General features: G+C 38.1%; 3 protein-coding genes across 4 annotated transcripts in view; 2 read left to right on the plus strand and 1 right to left on the minus strand.

Annotated features, from left to right (window-relative positions):
* Positions 1-7: 7 nt before the first annotated feature.
* Positions 8-3,363, minus strand: aunip (aurora kinase A and ninein interacting protein). The gene is made up of 4 exons (XM_032535056.1): positions 3,043-3,363; positions 2,424-2,537; positions 2,059-2,215; positions 8-1,866 (listed from the first exon to the last, which is right to left on the minus strand). Exons 2-4 carry the CDS (start codon positions 2,514-2,516, stop codon positions 833-835), a joined length of 1,284 nt encoding a protein of 427 aa, XP_032390947.1. The 5' UTR covers positions 2,517-2,537; positions 3,043-3,363; the 3' UTR covers positions 8-832.
* vps28 (VPS28 subunit of ESCRT-I) lies at positions 3,348-8,982 on the plus strand. The gene is made up of 10 exons (XM_032535059.1): positions 3,348-3,427; positions 4,809-4,874; positions 4,998-5,026; positions 5,302-5,339; positions 5,585-5,674; positions 5,778-5,883; positions 6,033-6,134; positions 6,933-6,986; positions 7,059-7,150; positions 7,862-8,982. Exons 2-10 carry the CDS (start codon positions 4,835-4,837, stop codon positions 7,980-7,982), a joined length of 672 nt encoding a protein of 223 aa, XP_032390950.1. The 5' UTR covers positions 3,348-3,427; positions 4,809-4,834; the 3' UTR covers positions 7,983-8,982.
* Positions 8,983-9,989: 1,007 nt separating this feature from the next.
* Positions 9,990-18,122, plus strand: part of mapk15 (mitogen-activated protein kinase 15) — an 8,397-nt gene continuing 264 nt past the window's right edge. Inside the window, exons 1-15 of one of the 2 annotated variants that reach the window (XM_032535963.1) lie at positions 9,990-10,115; positions 10,449-10,595; positions 12,029-12,127; positions 12,427-12,456; positions 13,197-13,287; positions 13,532-13,662; positions 13,966-14,129; positions 14,319-14,458; positions 14,540-14,597; positions 15,408-15,545; positions 15,775-15,880; positions 16,008-16,326; positions 16,662-16,792; positions 16,971-17,123; positions 17,521-18,122. The exon at positions 17,521-18,122 is cut by the window's right edge and continues 264 nt beyond it. In XM_032535963.1, the coding sequence (XP_032391854.1) occupies positions 10,506-10,595; positions 12,029-12,127; positions 12,427-12,456; positions 13,197-13,287; positions 13,532-13,662; positions 13,966-14,129; positions 14,319-14,458; positions 14,540-14,597; positions 15,408-15,545; positions 15,775-15,880; positions 16,008-16,326; positions 16,662-16,792; positions 16,971-17,123; positions 17,521-17,715 (1,845 nt within the window). In that variant the 5' untranslated portion in view covers positions 9,990-10,115; positions 10,449-10,505 and the 3' untranslated portion in view covers positions 17,716-18,122. Of the gene's footprint in view, positions 10,596-12,028; positions 12,128-12,426; positions 12,457-13,196; positions 13,288-13,531; positions 13,663-13,965; positions 14,130-14,318; positions 14,459-14,539; positions 14,598-15,407; positions 15,546-15,774; positions 15,881-16,007; positions 16,327-16,661; positions 16,793-16,970; positions 17,124-17,520 lie in introns of both variants that reach the window. The other variant, XM_032535964.1, reaches the window with a different exon arrangement.

The raw sequence follows: 18,122 nt of genomic DNA on the forward strand, positions 1-18,122 counted from the left end.
TATTTTCTATCTAATGACATGTGTCTTAGTTTCTTAAATGTGTATAGTGCATGGTAGTCATGTAGCACTGCTGCACTTATTGAGTGAAGTTAATGCAACACTGCTCACTATATTTTGCATTGCCGGCAGATGTCACAGTTGCTTGCGTATGTACAGTATAATCAATGACCTTAGACAAATGTAACAATGTCAGGTGTTTGCAGAAGGCATTGAATCCACTTAAAAAATAGTTAACTTAATACTTGGCTACTAGTTTATCTGAATATTTAGAAATCAAGTTACAAGCTCTGCATTTGTACACCATTAAAGACTAACAGTAGTAGTAGTAACTTGAGCACTTTCTCGTCTCTATATTACTTTGTCCTAACATGTAGCACATGGCACCAGCATAAGATAAAGATAGTGTGAACACCAGAAATGCTTTTTAAAACTTTTAATTTACATGAAAACAAATTAATGTAACTGTTTACCATTTTTCAAATAAAATAAAATCTCAGTTTTTGCTTGTTAGTATTATTGCAAAAATAAACCTGCACCTTGCAAGATATTTCAGCATCATACAGAAAATAATACTTGGTATCACAAACACAAGCAAACTCCAACATGGAAAACTGTAAGTAGACTGAAACATCCGGGAAAATACAAAAGATTTACAGGTAAGACAGTCACAGAAAATATATCAATAGTAGCTAAAAGTAAAACAGTCAGGTCATTATGGAAACAAGCAAGATCTGTTTATAACAGATTTCTCTGATTTCAAGCTCTAGTAGCACAGAAAAATATTTTTAAAAGTAGAGATTATTACTACATCCAGACATTTCAAAGGCTCCTTTTAGTGTTTGATCACCATATTTCCCTGAGAGTCTTGAGTAAAGAGCATCTCATCTTCCTCCTCTTGTTCCATCTGAGATTTGTAAGTGCTCTTTCTCACCGTCCCAGAGCTGATGTTACTCTGGTCTTTGAGAGGACTCCTGGCTTGCAGACCTCTGTGTGCTATTACCCTGAAGCCCTCAGAGTCCTGGGTGAACAACATGGCCAGACTGTCCTCGTCAAACTCTCTGCAGGAGAGCTGCAGTGCTAGTTTTTTTGGAGGAGAGCAGCTTGGTATTTTCCATTTGAACGGGGACTCAAGGCTCTCCTTTTTATCAGCTCTTTTCCACAGCTGCTCTGGAATACATTTTTGAGGTGATTTTGGTTCTGTCCATTTATGATTTGAAAGAGGCTCAATATGAGTAAGAGGTGAGTGCTTTCTTGGGGACTTAAAAGACAAAAATCTGCTGTTTTCTTTCTCATCATCCATTTGAGAAGAATGAAAGTGGTTTTGAGTTGAGGTCCTCCCTTCCACATCAACCTGGATACCAAAGGCTTCCTCACTTTGTAGACTGTTAACAAAACTCTGCTTTAAGTCACTAAAGTTCTTTGCTGGGATGTTTTTCTGGTTAGTCTGGTCTTCAGAATATTGGCTACAGGTAAGCAGTGGGTCCTGACTCCACGCCTGTAGAAGAGGTTGACTGTCACCTGACAATGAGGAGGCTGCAATGAGCCTCCTCTTACTCTGTGGTGGGTTTATCTCCTCAAACTGCTCTTCCTCCAACTCATAGTACACGTTTTGAGCTGTATGGCTTGTAGCCGGCTCTTGCCATTCTGCTGCTTCAAGCTCAGTCACATTTTCACTTTTCCACTCATGATCCACACAAGGCTCAGAGTTATAGAAGTCAAACTTTTCAAGATCTATTTCACGCCTTCGTTTTGTCCCCAATACTAAAGGTGTAGGTGCAGTTAAGGCAAGTGTGGATGAGGTAGATGGTGAAGAAGGCCGCACTGGATCCATGTTTGGTACTTCAGAAGTAGACATCTTATTGAGAACTTTAGGCAGAAGGTATAAACAAATGTTAGGTTAACAAAAAAAAATGTAATGTGTTAATTAACGCATTCCAGCAACTAAGTCAATGGTCTACTAAAGCTTTATCAGCTTCTGACTGATTTAGTTGACGATGACGATACTCATGATAAAAAACGTCTTGACAACCTGTTGACAGCAGAATTTTTGCAACATACCTCTGCGCTGAGGTGCAAAGAAGTTTGATATGGAGCTCTGTTTTGTCTTTGGCATCTCCATTTTGGTCTGAGTGAAGTTGAGAGCCACAGCCAAATTGTATGCTCTGCCTCCAGCGAAGGGATTCAGCAGTTTAGAAATAGGACGGGCGAGTCGTTTCTGAAACATAAGATTAAATTGTGATCCTACTAATATACCCATGTACAATATCCGTGTAAGAGGCTCCTGATAAGATGATATTAGTGATCTACCGTAAGTGGTTTTGTGTGTTATTAACATCTGCTGTGAAATGTATTAATTCACTGCTGTTTTGAGAGCTAATAAAGTAGCCATTCAGTCAGAATTTAAAGCTAGTTTCCACACTTACCTGTTTAGCATTTCCTTTCAGTTGCACAGTGTCCAACCAAACACCACATTCCTCTTTAGCCGAGGTCTGCTCTGCTGGTTTGGAGGTCTTCATGGTGCAGAGTGATGGACAGATCTATACAATACATTCAATAAAAATATCGCGTATGAGTGGTAGGATAATCTAGATAATCTATTTAACTGATTTAATAGGAGCAATACTATAGTCCTGTAATGGTTGTGTTTAAAGACTTGTATGTCTTTACTGTTAAGGCTTTAATGAAGATTTAGAAAAACTGAGCCACCAGCAGCTAAAGTTAATTTAGACTTACTGTAACGTTAACAGTTTCAACAGTTGTGGAATGAATGAATGAATCCTAAATCAGTGTTTCTTGTTTTAACTAATATGCAGCTTGCTATCGGTCCAATTTTTCGTTGACTTTTGTTAATATTAGCTAAATCCCTCCATCATTTTACCATCATTCTAAGTTACAAAACTTATGTTGACCATAGATATAGATACATATCTATAGATGTTGACTAACTGTTATCCAACGTCGCTAACAGCTAGGTGGTTTTCAATAATCACAATCTTACTGTGGTTCTCCATATAAAATAACTTATATCATATTTAATCTTACCTCATAAACGTGAGCAGGGGTGTTTTCAAGTTTCCTTTGCACTTTCTTCAACTCAATGTACAACCTTTGGTAGCTAGCTACATAAATTAGTCCTCGTTACTGTTTGTTTGATTCTGGCGCCTCGGCGATGGGCTGCCTCTAATTTTTGACTGAGTGAAAATTATTAGATGTGGTCAAGCCTAAAATATGTTCTTTACAGCAACCGCTCCTTTAAAAAGGAAGATATGAATAGCCTTAATAAAGGATACATATGTTTGATACACCACTTACAATCTTTAAAAGTATTCACGTTTAGTGCGGCACAATGGACACCTAATATTTTGACGTCTGCGGGTCCTCGCAGGAAGGTGTGTTTACATTGACGTCACATCAGTTTGCCGAAGGGGTAAGTAAAGTGTCTTTTAATTTTGTTGATTAAACACTGACATTAAAAAAAAATGCTGCCGGATTCTTACCTGTTACCACAATAATGGTCACTAATACAATCTTCAGTGTTCCCAAACAACTACCTGGATGGCCCGGTGAAAATAAATCATTAAGGAAGTGCTTACGAGCTAGCCTCGACAGCTAACTTCGGGCTCGCTATTTCGGCAAAACAAATATTGAAGGCTGGTGATCGTCTTTCTTTAGCTAAAATGTTTTCCCTTTAGCTTATTCTCCGTGAATCAGCAAATGCATCGAGTAAAACAACGTTTTTTAACTCAGCGGGGCAGCGTTGTAAGCTTTTGGATGGTTGTAGCCAACCCCCTGATCGGACTTACTGTATAGCTAGACAGCTAACACTGTCTGCCTTTTCATATGGTAACAATTATATGGTGTTAATCAGTTCAGTTGAGAGTAACAAACATCAGGATGTCGCCCCTAAAAATGGATTTAAAAAAAAAACGCCCACCCGCTCAGGGCGCTGGTTCAGCTGGCAGCCTACTCACTCTGACATCTCTCCATTAGTGCATGTATAGATCCTGAGCATGTGTGTGTGTAGTTCGACTGTGTGTTGTTACTAACAAAGTGTGGACACAGAGTGGGAATTGTAATTTCCCCATTGGGGATTAATAAACAGATTAAAATTAAATTAAATTAAAACATAATTTGAACCTGACCTGTGTAACTTACTGTTGATCTAATTAATTGTTTTAAGTTGGAGAGCTATAAAAACCTCCTGATCCGTTTCTTATGGCCTAAACAATAGCCACGCTTATTATTATTTAGCTCTTGCTGTGTTAAATTGCACATATATTCTTTCCTTAAGTTGTTTACTTTGTAAAAGTGTTAATGTTTTATGATACTAGTGAAGGGTTTAAACCTTGCCTGATATAATATATAACAATTTTATTTCTACATACTTCATTGTGTACACTGTGTGTATGTTTCTTGTCTATGCACCAACACACCAAATCAAATTCCTTGTATGTGAAAACCTACCTGGCAATAAACCGGATTCTGATTGTGTTATCAAGGAGTTTGTGGCTTGGCAGTTGTATTAACAGTGTTTCAGAGCTCTCTACTAATATTAAATGCTAAAAGCGATAATCCAGAAAATGTCTTCTATTCATACTAATTATCCTTGAGAACTGTTTTTGTGGTTACACTACCCTACAGTATAAAAAGACAAGTTCCTTAATTTAGCATGCATTTAATATCAATAATCACCTCACTTATAAGTCAGGACAATCCCTACTACATATAGCATTTTAAATTGTATGGTTGTTTTGGTCACAATTATTAGTTAGTTATATTAGACACATTGTAACTTAAATCTTTTTCAGATCAAGTTCTGATACATCTGATCATCATGTTCCATGGGATACAAGTTACAGGAGGAGTGGGAGGAGGTAAGAAATTCAAATAAGTCTAATGTCTACAATATTAGTTATTGAGATTGTTCAATCATCCTCCTTTTAACAGTAAATTACAATTAATGTCACTTAAATCATATCATTATGTTTTTCCCACAGCTCCTGCAAACAAGCCTGAGTTATACGAGGTATATGGAATTACTTTTTAATTCTTTAATTAAGGCTTGGAAAATAGTTAATTTAATTTACCCTTAAAAAAACAACCAAATGGAACTAAAGTTATCTGATTATTTTCACTTTTTCAAATTGTTCACTGAACTGTTCCTGGAAGATAATCAAACTTACCATTTCAATGGACGCTACTTCTACTAGAATTGTTTCAATCAAATTGATCTAAAAATAATAATTTGATTGTACTTGTTAGCATCAGCAAAGGCCTTCACCACAATTCATGTCATTTCAGGAGGTGAAATTATACAAGAATGCAAGAGAACGAGAGAAGTAAGTGTCATATATATTACTAATTACCAGCTTATTTTGAACACATAGTAACCTAGGTATTTGTAAAATATGTACTTTATTTAGTCAGGAAATCACATTGAGATCTAGATCTAATTTGCAAGTGAGACCTGAGTAAAAAGTGAAATATCAAACAAAAACACAATGAAATGAAAATAAAAAAAATATTTAAATATCAAGAATGGGGCTAGTGTTATAACACCTTATTTTTAACCCCGTTTCTGAAGGTATGATAATATGGCAGAATTGTTCGCTGTTGTCAAGACCCTTCAGGCTCTGGAGAAAGCTTACATTAAAGACTGCGTCACACCTAATGAGTGAGTCTTACCTAAGTTTATATTTTGTGTTTAAAAGACTGAAAATTCCACCTCTGACTTTGACTGTTTGTTTTTATTAATGCACAGGAGTTGTCTGTTTCAGGTACACTGCTTCCTGTTCCAGGCTGTTGGTTCAGTACAAGGCTGCTTTTAAACAGGTGCAAGGCTCTGATGTGGGCTCCATTGATGATTTCTGCAGAAAGTACAGAGTGAGTTCTCTTTTGGAGCACAGATGATTTTATGACTTATTTGACTTGTTTGTAAACATTTAAAAAAAAATGTGCCATGGAATTGTTCTATTGGTTTTTCTCTAGAGTTTTTGTTAGTAAGGATGTTACTCTTTCATTTTGTTTCCTAGCTCGACTGCCCTCTGGCAATGGAAAGAATCAAGGAGGATCGACCAATCACCATCAAGGATGACAAGGGCAACCTGAACCGCTGCATTGCAGATATAGTTTCCGTACGTCCTCTCTCCTCTCTATCATATTAAATAGTCCGAGCAAACGGGAAGCTTAATTTGGAAGTGTGCCAAATTAAAAGTCATTGCAGTCATATTTAAAAAAAAAAAAAGTGTCTCAAGAAGAGATTTAGTGGTTGAAGTGGTTTAAGGTAATTTGGCTCATCCTGTGGTTACTCATTGAAGAATGTGAAGGAGTGATGCCATCCATATCCACTGCCAACTTTGATCTCAACTCATAAAATCCAACAAACTAATACATCTGTGGACAGACAGTGTAATTCTGGCAAAAAATGTGTGCCCTGTTTGTGTTTCGGCCAGTATAAAAAAAAAAAAAAATGGTTGGGGATAGGCCTGCATGATTCGGGGGAAAATATGAATTTTACAATTTTTTTGCTTATCACAATTCTCTGCTACGATTTTTTTTCTCAGAAAGTGTAATGTTTATTGCACACATGAACCATGACACTTGGCACTTATAGCACAATGGAAATCACCACAAGCCTGTAAACATAGAGGCTTCAATGTAGAGAAGGGGGAGCATTGCAGCACTTTAAAACATATTTTATACAGTCTATGTTTAAAACTCACAGAAGAAAGCAGTAGCGTTTGTGATGCAGTCAACTCATAAAATTAAATGAGAATCAAAGTTATAAAAAAAAAAAAAATCGAAGTCATTTAAAAATGTAATCGTGAACGGCGTGAATCGAGATTGCAATTTTATAACGATTAATCGTGCATGCCTAGTTGGCGATTGTGGAAATTGAAAAGTGTGTTGAGCATTGTCTCATTGTCTTTCAGCTTTTCATCACTGTGATGGACAAACTGAGACTGGAGATCAGGGCCATGGATGAGGTAAATAAAAGTGTAAAACTTAAATAGCAGACTAAAAACAACTGATTAACTGATTATTTTGTATTGGTCCAGATCCAGCCAGACCTGAGAGAACTGATGGAAACAATGAACCGGATGAGCAACATGCCTCCAGACTCAGAAGCTAAGGACAAAGTCAGCCTCTGGTTAGTTCCACTGGGCCGCCCAGTTTACAGTGTTTATGTTTAGCTTTGTGCCAGTTCAGTGCAAGATGCTTATTTTAGCCACAATGACACACGTACATGCTTGATGATTGTGTCCCCAAGTCAAACTAATACTACTTTTACTGATGAATACTCATTCAATCCATGTATAATCATATCCAGCAGATTATTTCTGATGGGTAAATGCTGTGGTATAACAAGTCAGACAAAAGCTGGGTCTAGAGCTGTAGATTTCTATGTACCAATGCTTAAACATTTAAAATCCTACTAACCTGTTTCTTTTTTATATAATACTGAGTTTTTTAAGTGGTAGTCGTGGTTAAATATATTGTTTTTGTACCTCACATAGTTTCGAGATTGATTGTCGGGCCGTTACAATTTCTAGACATTGTTTTCAATTATTTGCTCTCCTTATGCGTGGGGCATGGAGCAACATGGAGTATTTATTTATTATGGTAAAGCATCTTTGCAGTTGAGAAAAACTGAATCCATGGATCAGGGGGCTGCAAGTTGTATTATGAAAATCAATAAGTGGAATTTGACATTTTGTTGACTGCATTCATAAGTTTAACTACTTTATAATCAAGTTTCTACACAGATCCCCAGTACTGCTAGAATGATGTCAGTCAGTGATAAGTCTTAACAGCTATGTCCTAACGCTCATCTACCTTGATTTGTCATTGTTCTCATTAGGTTGACCACCCTCAGCAGCATGTCAGCCTCAGATGAGTTGGATGATAATCAGGTGCGCCAGATGCTATTTGATCTGGAGTCAGCCTACAATGCATTCAACCGCTTCCTCCATTCCTCCTAAAGCATCTGTCCATCATTGATCCATCTGTCTGGATATATCTATTAATATCTATTAAGTTAAAAAAAGAAATACTCTACTTTCTCTTTCTGGTTATTAGTAGAGAGTGGGTTTATATCTGGGCAGGTTTTCCGTCTCATATCCTCCCAATTCTTACCTACTGTTTGCTTCCTATGTCCTTTTATTTATGTTGTGTACTATTCAAACTTCACCGCCTTGCATACTACACTGTGTCTGGTGCATCATGCTGCCTGTAGCCTTGCCCACCAGGCCTGCCCTGTGCTCCGATATGCTCCATTGGCCTCTTTTCTAGACAAACCTGTGCGATAAATCTGCCCTTGATAAACAGTTTACTTCTAACTTTGTACTGTAATATCAAAAAGGTCTAATTTTATACTTAAGTTTTGCATAGCACCGACAAAGAAGCAAGACACAATTATATTTGGCAAGGTCTGCACATGAAGAAAAGGTTGCAACAGCCAAAGCCTTTGTATTAGAAAAATAAATATATTTTTTCTTTTTGGTACCCTAATTCTATCCACTTGGGATCAGAGGAGCATTTTCTGTTCTGTATATCATTTTTTTTTTCTATCATACATATTTTTACTGCAGAAATCTGTAACAGTTTTTTAGATAGAATAAAAGAAGCTGACCGTCAGTTAATGGGAAGTAAATGCAGCTGAAATAATTGTTTAAACTTCAAGATAAAAATTGACTTATTTAATGATTATATTGAAACTATGGTAGGAGGACTTGTTTGTGTACATTGTCTAGCCTTTTTTTCTGTTAACATACCTTATCAATACCTTAATAAGTGAGGGTTTGGCCGCATGAAGTGGGTAAAAGTGAGTTGGACACATCCCATGCTTATTGTGCTTGCTAAACCCTCAAACACCATTAGGGAGAACATGTTAATTAAGATGTATCATTGTAAATAATAGTTTTGATTTTTAAAGATGAGCATGTAACACCTTTTTAGAAATAAAGATGAAAATCTACCTCTGACTTTATCTGTGTTGAGCAAATAAGATCAAATTTGTTTTGTCTATGCAGTGTCCAAAAACTATTTAACGTGTGACATGTTTAGAAATCTAATAAGGGTAGCAAGTGATTTAGAAGAAAGTAAGAATTTTGCCTAAATAAAATAGTCTAAAGTAGAAAAGGTTCTCTGAATTAAATGAGTAAATATCCTGTCCAAGAATGAGTAAACAATGACTAAGAATCTGACTGAATGTTCAAATACCCAGCTCTGATACTAACTGGCCACAGCATTTTTTGTCTTTTATAATTAGCATAATATAAGAAAGGCCTATATATATTTATTTTTGTACAGTGCCCACAAGACAATAAACAAAATACCTGTTTTAATTTAGTGGTGATTTCCTATCAAATGTTCTGCTGATAAACCTCCTTAGAACTTAATGTCCCCAGTTTGAAATTCAGGGCTTTTTGTTATAAAGCTGTGGTCTCTAAGCCCAAGTTCCAATGACTATTTAGTCTTTGGTAAAAGCACATTTGCTTTATTGCTTATGTTACAGTAACTGTAGACGATCGACCGAAAATATTTACTGTTTTAGTTCATCAGTTTTATTTTTCCCAGGTTAGTCATTTACTGTTGCTGCTCTTTCCTCTCTGAAGTTACATTTAATATTAATGGGTTTACCAGTGGAAGGCCTAGTTGACTCACCTTTTTGTTTTCTACTTACTGGTGAGGGCTGGTCCCAGTTTGCTACAGAACTAATACCGACAGAACAACAGTTCATCATCAAACAGACTATACGAGGAACTGCAGTTAAATTGGAACATTTTGATGAAGGCCATGATGAAAATGTGTACCATTATAACGGAGGTCTTCTTACAGTCCCAGAGCTTAAACCACCGTCTACTGCACTAATGTCCTGGAGAGCCAGATATCCATCTGTACGAATGAGTGTAACCCACCGACTGTATGGCGTAGCAAGAAAGATAGAAAGATGTTGATTTTAATTTCCCTTGTGGTGTAGCTGTTCCTAATTCAGCCATGTGCGGCTCCTTTAAGAACTAGGCAGCCGCGTATTGGTTACCAGGACAACAAATAATGACAAAACTCCACGGCTCACCTACTTGCAGCAGCAGTGTGGAGTATCCAAACTTGCCGTAAGAATTGACGATCACCTTGAAAGATAACAACATACTATGTACAGTGCAGGTTAAACAGTCACTAGCTAGATGAGATAGCTAGAGTTCAAAACGAACCTGCTTCTTTTGGACTTACATTGATTGATTGAACAGTGGGCGCAACGCGACGTCTGACTAGCTACAGGTCGTTAGAGATACAGAGGGTCGCATGTGGGTTGCCAGATGAGATACAAAACTACAGAAATTCTGGTTAGTTTCAAGCTGCAGCTCTGACGGAACTGGTTGCACAATTCAGTCCAACCGTTTTAATTCCTGTCTTCTGGACATTCAAGACCACTGATCTACCTTCAGGAATAATCAAAGTATAGTGATGCATTCTGCATGAGCAGAACGGACTGTTGAAAGAAAATGAGCAAAAATTATGAATCAACAAATGTGTCTGAGGTGGAGGACCACATTTCTTTGAAGTATGACATCAAGAAGAGACTTGGAAAAGGGGTGAGTGACTTTTTTTTTGTCTCTACTGGATTAAATGGAGGTTTATTTCCCCCAGGCTATGCAATGGATTACAAAACGCCTCATTGCACCTTTGACATGAATCCCTATTTGCAAAAGTTTAGCGACTTGCTAAACACTTTCAATGTTGTTCTTGCAAACACCCTCTTTACATCAGATTCCTCTGTACCTGTATGTTTACCACATTTTTAAGCCCCTCTGTACTTTAGCCTTAAGAAAAATTCCAGAAATTTTCCAGACTTAAGATTCTCAGTCAACACCAGTTCTGTAAGCAAGGGATTTATTTACTTTGGCAGGACAAACTCTTTCTTTGCAGATCAGCTGATGTGTGAGGACACTTGTTCCCTTGAGAGTCCAAACCCTTTTTGTTTTTCTCTCCCCTAGGGTTGCCACTTGGCTAAAAAACTGCATGGTTTCTTTCCATAGACTGTCCACTGAGACTCACACATTGCTGCTCTGCTTGCAATGGGCAGGTGGTAACTGCCACATAGACACGTCATGTTGACTAACTAAAGACACCTTAGTTAAGATGTGACTCATGTTACACGGCTGTTGAACCCGTTTACAGCTGAGATGATAATAGCATTCTGTGCGGTGATGCTTCAGGGGGCCAAACAATAGTAAACAGCCCTGTGCTAATTGGCTTTAGAGAGACAAGTGCTTTCACAGCAAAAAATGTAAAATTTATAAAAAATGTATTATTTATAAACTGTTTTTGTTTTGAAACCCAATTTCCCTTGTAAATGTGAATCCCTATCTTTTTGGAGCCGAGGTGTGACAGATACAAGAGTCACCAGGGCAGTGTGAATCTGACCCACTGCCTCCAGTGACTGGGCTGCTCCTTGTGTCTCTACAAAAACAGTGTTCTCTAATGCCCTGCCTCACTGCTGCCTCTCTTATGCTTGACTTCCCCACCTTCATCAGCACCCTGCCTCTTCCTTCACCACAGACACAGAGGTCATGTCCTCACCTAATCTTCTAGGAATATGGTGATCGGAAGTGCATGTTTATGTTTTTTCTTTTGTTTATTAAAAGGTATCGTGGGTTTAAAAGGCAAATACTCATATGTTTAGAACCAGGTGTCCTAAGATGTGACATTGTATATACCAAGAATAAAAACACCATGTAGAGAAACTCTCAGACAACAGCAAATTGAATTAAACATGGAAAATAAAAGACTCAATATTATTAATCCAGTCACTGTTATCTGTATGGAGCAGCTGCTTGGACTTTAGATTTTTTTTCTATTTCATGATACGGCCCTGACCACAGTGTTTCCCCAGTTTAATGTTCTATATATCTTTTTACCTGCTTGCCATCCTGTAGTTAAAACTATACTAATGCTTGACAGAATATAAGCCCCCTCCTGCTTGGAGAAGAGGTGACCTGATACCAGTATGCTGTTTCTCTCTCAGGCATATGGCATTGTATGGAAAGCAGTTGACAGACAGACAGGCCAGGTTGTAGCTGTAAAGAAGATCTTTGATGCCTTCAGGAACAGGACAGATGCCCAGGTGTGTGCTTGATGTGAAAATGAACTAAAGTCATTATTGTACCTTGTTAATGTTATTCATATCTTAATATCATATCTATGTAGCGCCCCCCTGACTGATTATTTGTCCCCCCTGTAGAGTCTCGAATGCCACCCCACTTAATAATGCTGGAATCGCCCCCTGGGCTCACTTGCCTGTTTCAACAAAGACAAGTTTGGTTAATGATTAAATGGAACAGGAGGCTTGTGTGTACCGAGTTTATGAACTGGCATGTTGCTTGTAGAGTTCATATCCTAACTGTAATTTTCTTCCTTTTGCAGCGAACATTCAGGGAAATTCTGTTCCTCCAGGTAACAATTATAATCTTGTTTGAGTAAAAATAATGGCCAACTGACTGTCATACTTTCCTTCTTTTAAATTTAAGTCCCAAAGGTTAATAAGGTCCCACTTTTGACATTTTGTTTTCATCATTTCTGTCTTTGTCCTGTATGTTTCTGAATACATGTATAAAATATTAGGGACACTTCATGATATATTGATTATTGTGTCTGAGGATACTGCTCCTAACTCTTTAGTCAGTGAATGAGCTCCATCACCAATTCTATAAAAAAGTGCCAACTCAATAACAGGAAAATTCTCTTTATACTGTTTTTTCTGAACACATTTACAGATAAATTTCCTATGTGAAACCCATTGAGCAATGGCACTGCTAATGCAGAATGGTAAAAATTTGACAGTAGCAAACTTCAACTTTATTATTTTTTAGAAGGAGATTTAACAATGTACCTGTCTCACTTTGCTTTATATCAATACATTCCTGTTTGACTCTTTATCTGCTGACCTACATAGCTGCAACCTTCAGCTGTGTTTCTGCCCCCTAATCAGCTGTTGTCATCCTACAGTGCTATTCCAGATGTTGTGAAATTGGGGTTTACAGTGACCAATATGTAACCTCTGTTACATGAAACTTTCCTTTTTTCTGTACTTTACACAATACCTGCCTATTGTTATAGGTCAAACAGTAGCCAGGATTTTGTTTGTGTTATGTGTGTGTGGTTTCTGTTACTCAAAATCTCCTTTCTGTGTGCAGGAGTTTGGAGATCATCCCAACATTGTCAAACTTCTAAATGTCGTCAGAGCTCAAAATGATAAAGACATTTACCTCATCTTTGAATACATGGGTGAGTGTTTGGAAGTTTTTGGCCAGGAATATAGGTTGTGTGTGTGTGTGTGTACGTGTGTGTGTGTGTTTGTTCTCTGCTGTCTAATCCATGACTGAAAATCATTGTGATTATGGAAGAGCATGTGTTTAGCAACTCTGTTCCGAAATCACAAATAACTGACAACAATTTACAATTCAATCTTTTGCAGATGTTAATGTCACAGTTGTATTATCATCCATTTTCACTTTCTGCTTTGTACCAGATACCGACCTGCATGCAGTGATAAAGAAAGGTACCCTACTTAAGGACATCCACAAACGTTACGTGATGTATCAGCTCTTCAAAGCTATCAAATACCTGCATTCAGGAAATGTCATCCACAGGGACCAAAAGGTACGCCAGGTGGAGAATATAAAGCATTAGTCATGAATTAGTCATGATCACTTTCAGTTACACTTCCACAAGTCTGCACGAAATTTGTTGACATGGCTACACAAAAGCCATGGATCATGGCTTCTGATCCTAGAGCCTAACTTCATCCCTCCTTCTCTCCTATTTGTCTGCCATTCCACCTCGGTTCATTTCTGTTCTCATACCTTGGTCAACCTGCTCGATTTGACCTCTCTGTAAATAAGTGCAAACCAAAGTATTGTTGTCCCTGAGAAAAAAAGTTTGTCTTGTCTGTGTTTCCAACAGCCATCCAACGTGCTGCTGGACACCGACTGTGTTGTCAAGCTGTGTGATTTTGGCTTGGCCAGATCACTCAACCAGATCCAAGAGGACAGTGGGAATCCAGCACTGACGGAGTACGTGGCGACGCGGTGGTACCGAGCTCCTGAGATCCTGCTGGGATCCACAAGGTATCAGCTGTGAAAAGCATCTGTTAGTCAGTATCTGTACTACATCTTCTACTTGTGCTTGTTCTTTACAGCAGTTGATTTAACGGTGATGGAGAAGGCAACATTTGAAACCTTTTAATTCAGAGAAGAGAATACTTCTTTGGAAACAATAGTGTACCAGGCTGTAAAAGGAATACATCTTGTCCAAAGGTACACTAAAGGCGTGGACATGTGGAGCCTTGGCTGTATCCTGGGAGAGATGTTGCTTGGAAAAGCCCTGTTCCCCGGGACATCCACCATAAACCAAATAGAGAAGATCATGAGTGCCATACCCCATCCCAGCCCAGAAGGTGATTAAAGAATTCATACTTTACTTTTAGTATTTGACAACCTTCACCTCTATGAATTAATAAATGCATTTCAATTTTCAGATATTCTCTCAATCAAGTCTGAATACGGATCTTCTGTCATTCAGAGAATGTTATTAAAGTAAGAAAATCTTTTTTTATTATTGATGTTGTGAACATGTATCAATGGTGAGGTTCTTCATATGTATAAATTTAAATAAACAACAATGCATCTGTTACATTTCCATTAGTCAACTCACATGTATTACTTTGTTTATATGTAAACACAGTGTGTGTACAGTTGCTGATGATGTAAGGTTTCTTTCTGACCTTGTCACTCATGGGACAGAGCTAGTTTTGGGAGTGATGATAATAACACATTTCCTTCCTTCCACTGGGAAGACTGTTATCAGAACATGCAAGTGGAGGTGGGGCTGATTTACCTGCTCTGGGAGCAGGAGCAGTGATTGTTGCAGAGGTGCAATGATGCAGCAGTGACAAAGCAAAATCATAAACTAATTACAGCTTCAATTTTCAGCTAATTTTCACATTCATGACATTAAACAAACACATATGGACCCAACATATTAAAAAAAAAAAGTCAAAACGGTTTGGTGTGGCAGGCTTGAACATACACAAACATTCCACTGCCATTATTCCGCCTGCTGCTTTTTTGTATTTAAAGGGAAACTCCAACTATTTTACACATTAAAGTCTGTTTACAGGTCTTAGGGAATACTATTACATATGTGAAAGAAGTTCTCCAAGCAAACTGTTGGTGGTCAGAGATTTAGTTGCATTGTGGGTGATGTAGACGCCAGGTTTTGACAAGGAAGACAAATGCATGGAATAACATTTTTTTTTAACTGTGCAACACAAGTCTGACGATGTTACAGTAGTGCAATGCTAAATCTTTGCAATAGCCTTTAAAATCTCCCCCTTCCTTCACCAGACCACAGGTGCCTTTGGAGGATCTTCTCCAGCTGTCTGTGCCTCCTGAGGCTCTGAACCTGTTGAAAGGTTTGCTAGTTTTCAACCCAGACAAGCGGCTCACTGCTGAGCAAGCCCTCCAACACCCATATGTAGCCAGGTATGAAGAATCCAGAATTCCGTTTAGTTAAAATGAGTAGCAGTGGTTTCCCACTAAAAGGTTTTTTTATTCTCTTCTCATTTGTTTGCTTAGTTGAACAGTTAAAATAATTTCTTCCGAATGCTTTGCTGCCTGTGCTAGATTGAGTTTAGAGAGATCGTAAGAATTTGTATCATAACTTTATTACTGTTTTGTGCTATAATTAATGTAAACGTTTCTGTCTCTTGAGGTTTCATAACTCAGCCAAGGAGCCAGCTCTTAACTATGATGTAGTGCTGCCAGTGGATGATGATGTACAATTATCTGTTGTTCAGTACCGTAACAAACTTTACGAGGTACAAAATGATCCAGAAATGTTCAGAAGGCAACATTTATTTTAATCTTTACACAGTAACATACAAGTGTATTGCAAAATGATTATAATATATTTAACCCTAATTGTCCTCTATTTCTAACCTGCAGATGATACTGGAGAGGAGAACTGATCAGGGGTTGCTAAGGCTAGTCCATCCAAAGGATGGAGGCTGTGTCAGTAGCATTGAGAAGCCCCATGTGAAGGACAAAGTAGAGAAGAGCCCAGAGGCAGTGAATGGGTGTGGTGACCGCGGAGGGAAAACACAACATGAAAAGACTAAAGAGACAAACGACGTTCCTTCCCATACAGACGTCACCAAACCTGGGCCTGTAATTGTGTCAACCCCACCTGCTGTGGAGAAGATGAGTCCATTATCTAGTCCTGGCTTGGGAAAACTCACATATAACCCCATCACACATGCCCCAAGTATGTCTGAATTTTATTTTTCAACACGTGACTGGGTTTTTGAGCTTTTTTAGTACTTTTTCGGTACTAATTAAAATATGTTCATATTGCATTATTAAAAAACAATGTTCTGTTCATATTTGTAATCTTTGCATTTTAGTTAAGAAAAGTTTTTGAATTATTGCTTGTGTTTAGACATTTAACATTTGAGAACCGTGACTTGTGAATAAAAGTGATAGGTTAGGTCTAAAACATTTTATATTTCTTAAAATAAGGAATTTAAAAAGTATTGTTTTGTTAAGTCCCATGCCTTTATAGTAAAAAGTAGATAACACGAACGCTTTTTTTTTATTCAGGTGGTTTTGTTCGGAGTCAAGCTGGTCCTCCAAATTACTACCCCCCCACTGCAGCCAACAGGAAACTAGTGGGACAGACCAGTAATGGAGGTGCAACAACATCACCAACAGAGGGCGCCAACACTGATGCAGTAAGCAACCGACCTCAGTCTGCTTTCTCTTTTTAGTTTTATTTTCTCTTGTTGTGATGTAATCTTGTTTCGTTTTCACATCCTTTTTTATTTTTGGCTTCTTGCATTCTCTCCTACTCATGATCTCTCTGTGGCTCTCCCTGTATGTTGCTGTCTCTCTTATCCCTACCCTTACTAGACCATGGACCAGATTCTTCGGCGTGGTCGCTCAGCCCCTGTGGCCCATAACCGCTCCTTCTCCTTGAGCCTTAACCAAACCCAGAACAACCCGTTGGTTCGCCAAGATGAGCCATCCCTGTCCTCTGGGCTACACGTCACATCTGCACGCCTGGTCAGTTCACCACACCTCAGGACATAGAAAATATGACTCAATGCCAGAATGCAATTTCAGCCTATTTACATGCTTGATGAAATATTGATTTAAATATAGAATCAGGGTTCAAAATGAACTTTTTTTGTCCACCAGCCAAATGGCTAGTGAATGTTAGCTAGTGAATGTTTAGATTACTATTGCTTTTTTGGCTGGTGAGTGAGGAAAATCTATTAGCATTAGGCTGGTAGATGATGTGAATTTTGAAACATGCATAGAATGCATGAAAATATAATATAAACATAAAACATACGTAATGCAGAAAATATATGGCCATGTTAAAGCTAGGTGGCTTTACTAAGAGATAAATAGAATGTCTGTCATAGCATGTCTAACTTTTTTTTCTCTTTCCATGCAGAACCAACGCTCCACCTCTCAGGTTCGTGAGGCTCTGCCACCGACTCGGTTCAGCAAGAAAGTATTTCAGAGTAACTGTAATGTGGCTGCGGCAGGCGACCCTCGAGCCAAACTGGGCAGTTACTCCCAGGCCTATGGTACCATCAACAAGACTGAACTGGACAATCTGCTTCGAAGCCGTCCTTACAACCAGTGACTGCTGTTATGTGTTTCAACACTCAACAAGATTGTCCTTTTTGAGTGTTGTTGAGGCACAAGATAAACTGAAAGACAACTTGGGGAAAAAAACCTGAAGACACTTACACCTCTTGTATACTATGTAAATTGTATCCACAGAGACATGTCTACTGCTGTCTGAGCCTGTACAAATTCCAGTGACTTTATATTGCATTTATCAAATTGTACCAGCAATTCATGAAAATGTTTATATGTGTAGTTGCTTCAAAAGGCTGGATTACTAACGAGACAAACCCCAGACCTTCAGGGGCCCAGAAGGTCCAATTATTATCTGAAATGTTGATTTGGCTACCTGTCTATCCATAGAGAGAAATTCACATGCTAAATATTTCTAAATACATTTGTGTTTTAAGTAAGTATTACAAA

This window comes from Etheostoma spectabile, chromosome 14 (assembly GCF_008692095.1).
Source record: "Etheostoma spectabile isolate EspeVRDwgs_2016 chromosome 14, UIUC_Espe_1.0, whole genome shotgun sequence".
Lineage (NCBI taxonomy): Eukaryota > Metazoa > Chordata > Actinopteri > Perciformes > Percidae > Etheostoma > Etheostoma spectabile.

Excerpts from the sequence above, each read along its gene's own strand:
- aunip (XM_032535056.1), bottom strand. The coding sequence starts at position 2,516 with ATGAAGACCTCCAAACCAGCAGAGCAGACCTCGGCTAAAGAGGAATGT. Across the intron at positions 2,216-2,423 it reads TGAAAGGAAATGCTAAACAG|AAACGACTCGCCCGTCCTAT; the intron begins GTAAGTGTGGAA and ends CTTATGTTTCAG. Across the intron at positions 1,867-2,058 it reads CTTTGCACCTCAGCGCAGAG|TTCTCAATAAGATGTCTACT; the intron begins GTATGTTGCAAA and ends TTCTGCCTAAAG.
- vps28 (XM_032535059.1), top strand. The coding sequence starts at position 4,835 with ATGTTCCATGGGATACAAGTTACAGGAGGAGTGGGAGGAG. Across the intron at positions 6,987-7,058 it reads AGATCAGGGCCATGGATGAG|ATCCAGCCAGACCTGAGAGA; the intron begins GTAAATAAAAGT and ends GTATTGGTCCAG. Across the intron at positions 7,151-7,861 it reads AAGGACAAAGTCAGCCTCTG|GTTGACCACCCTCAGCAGCA; the intron begins GTTAGTTCCACT and ends TGTTCTCATTAG.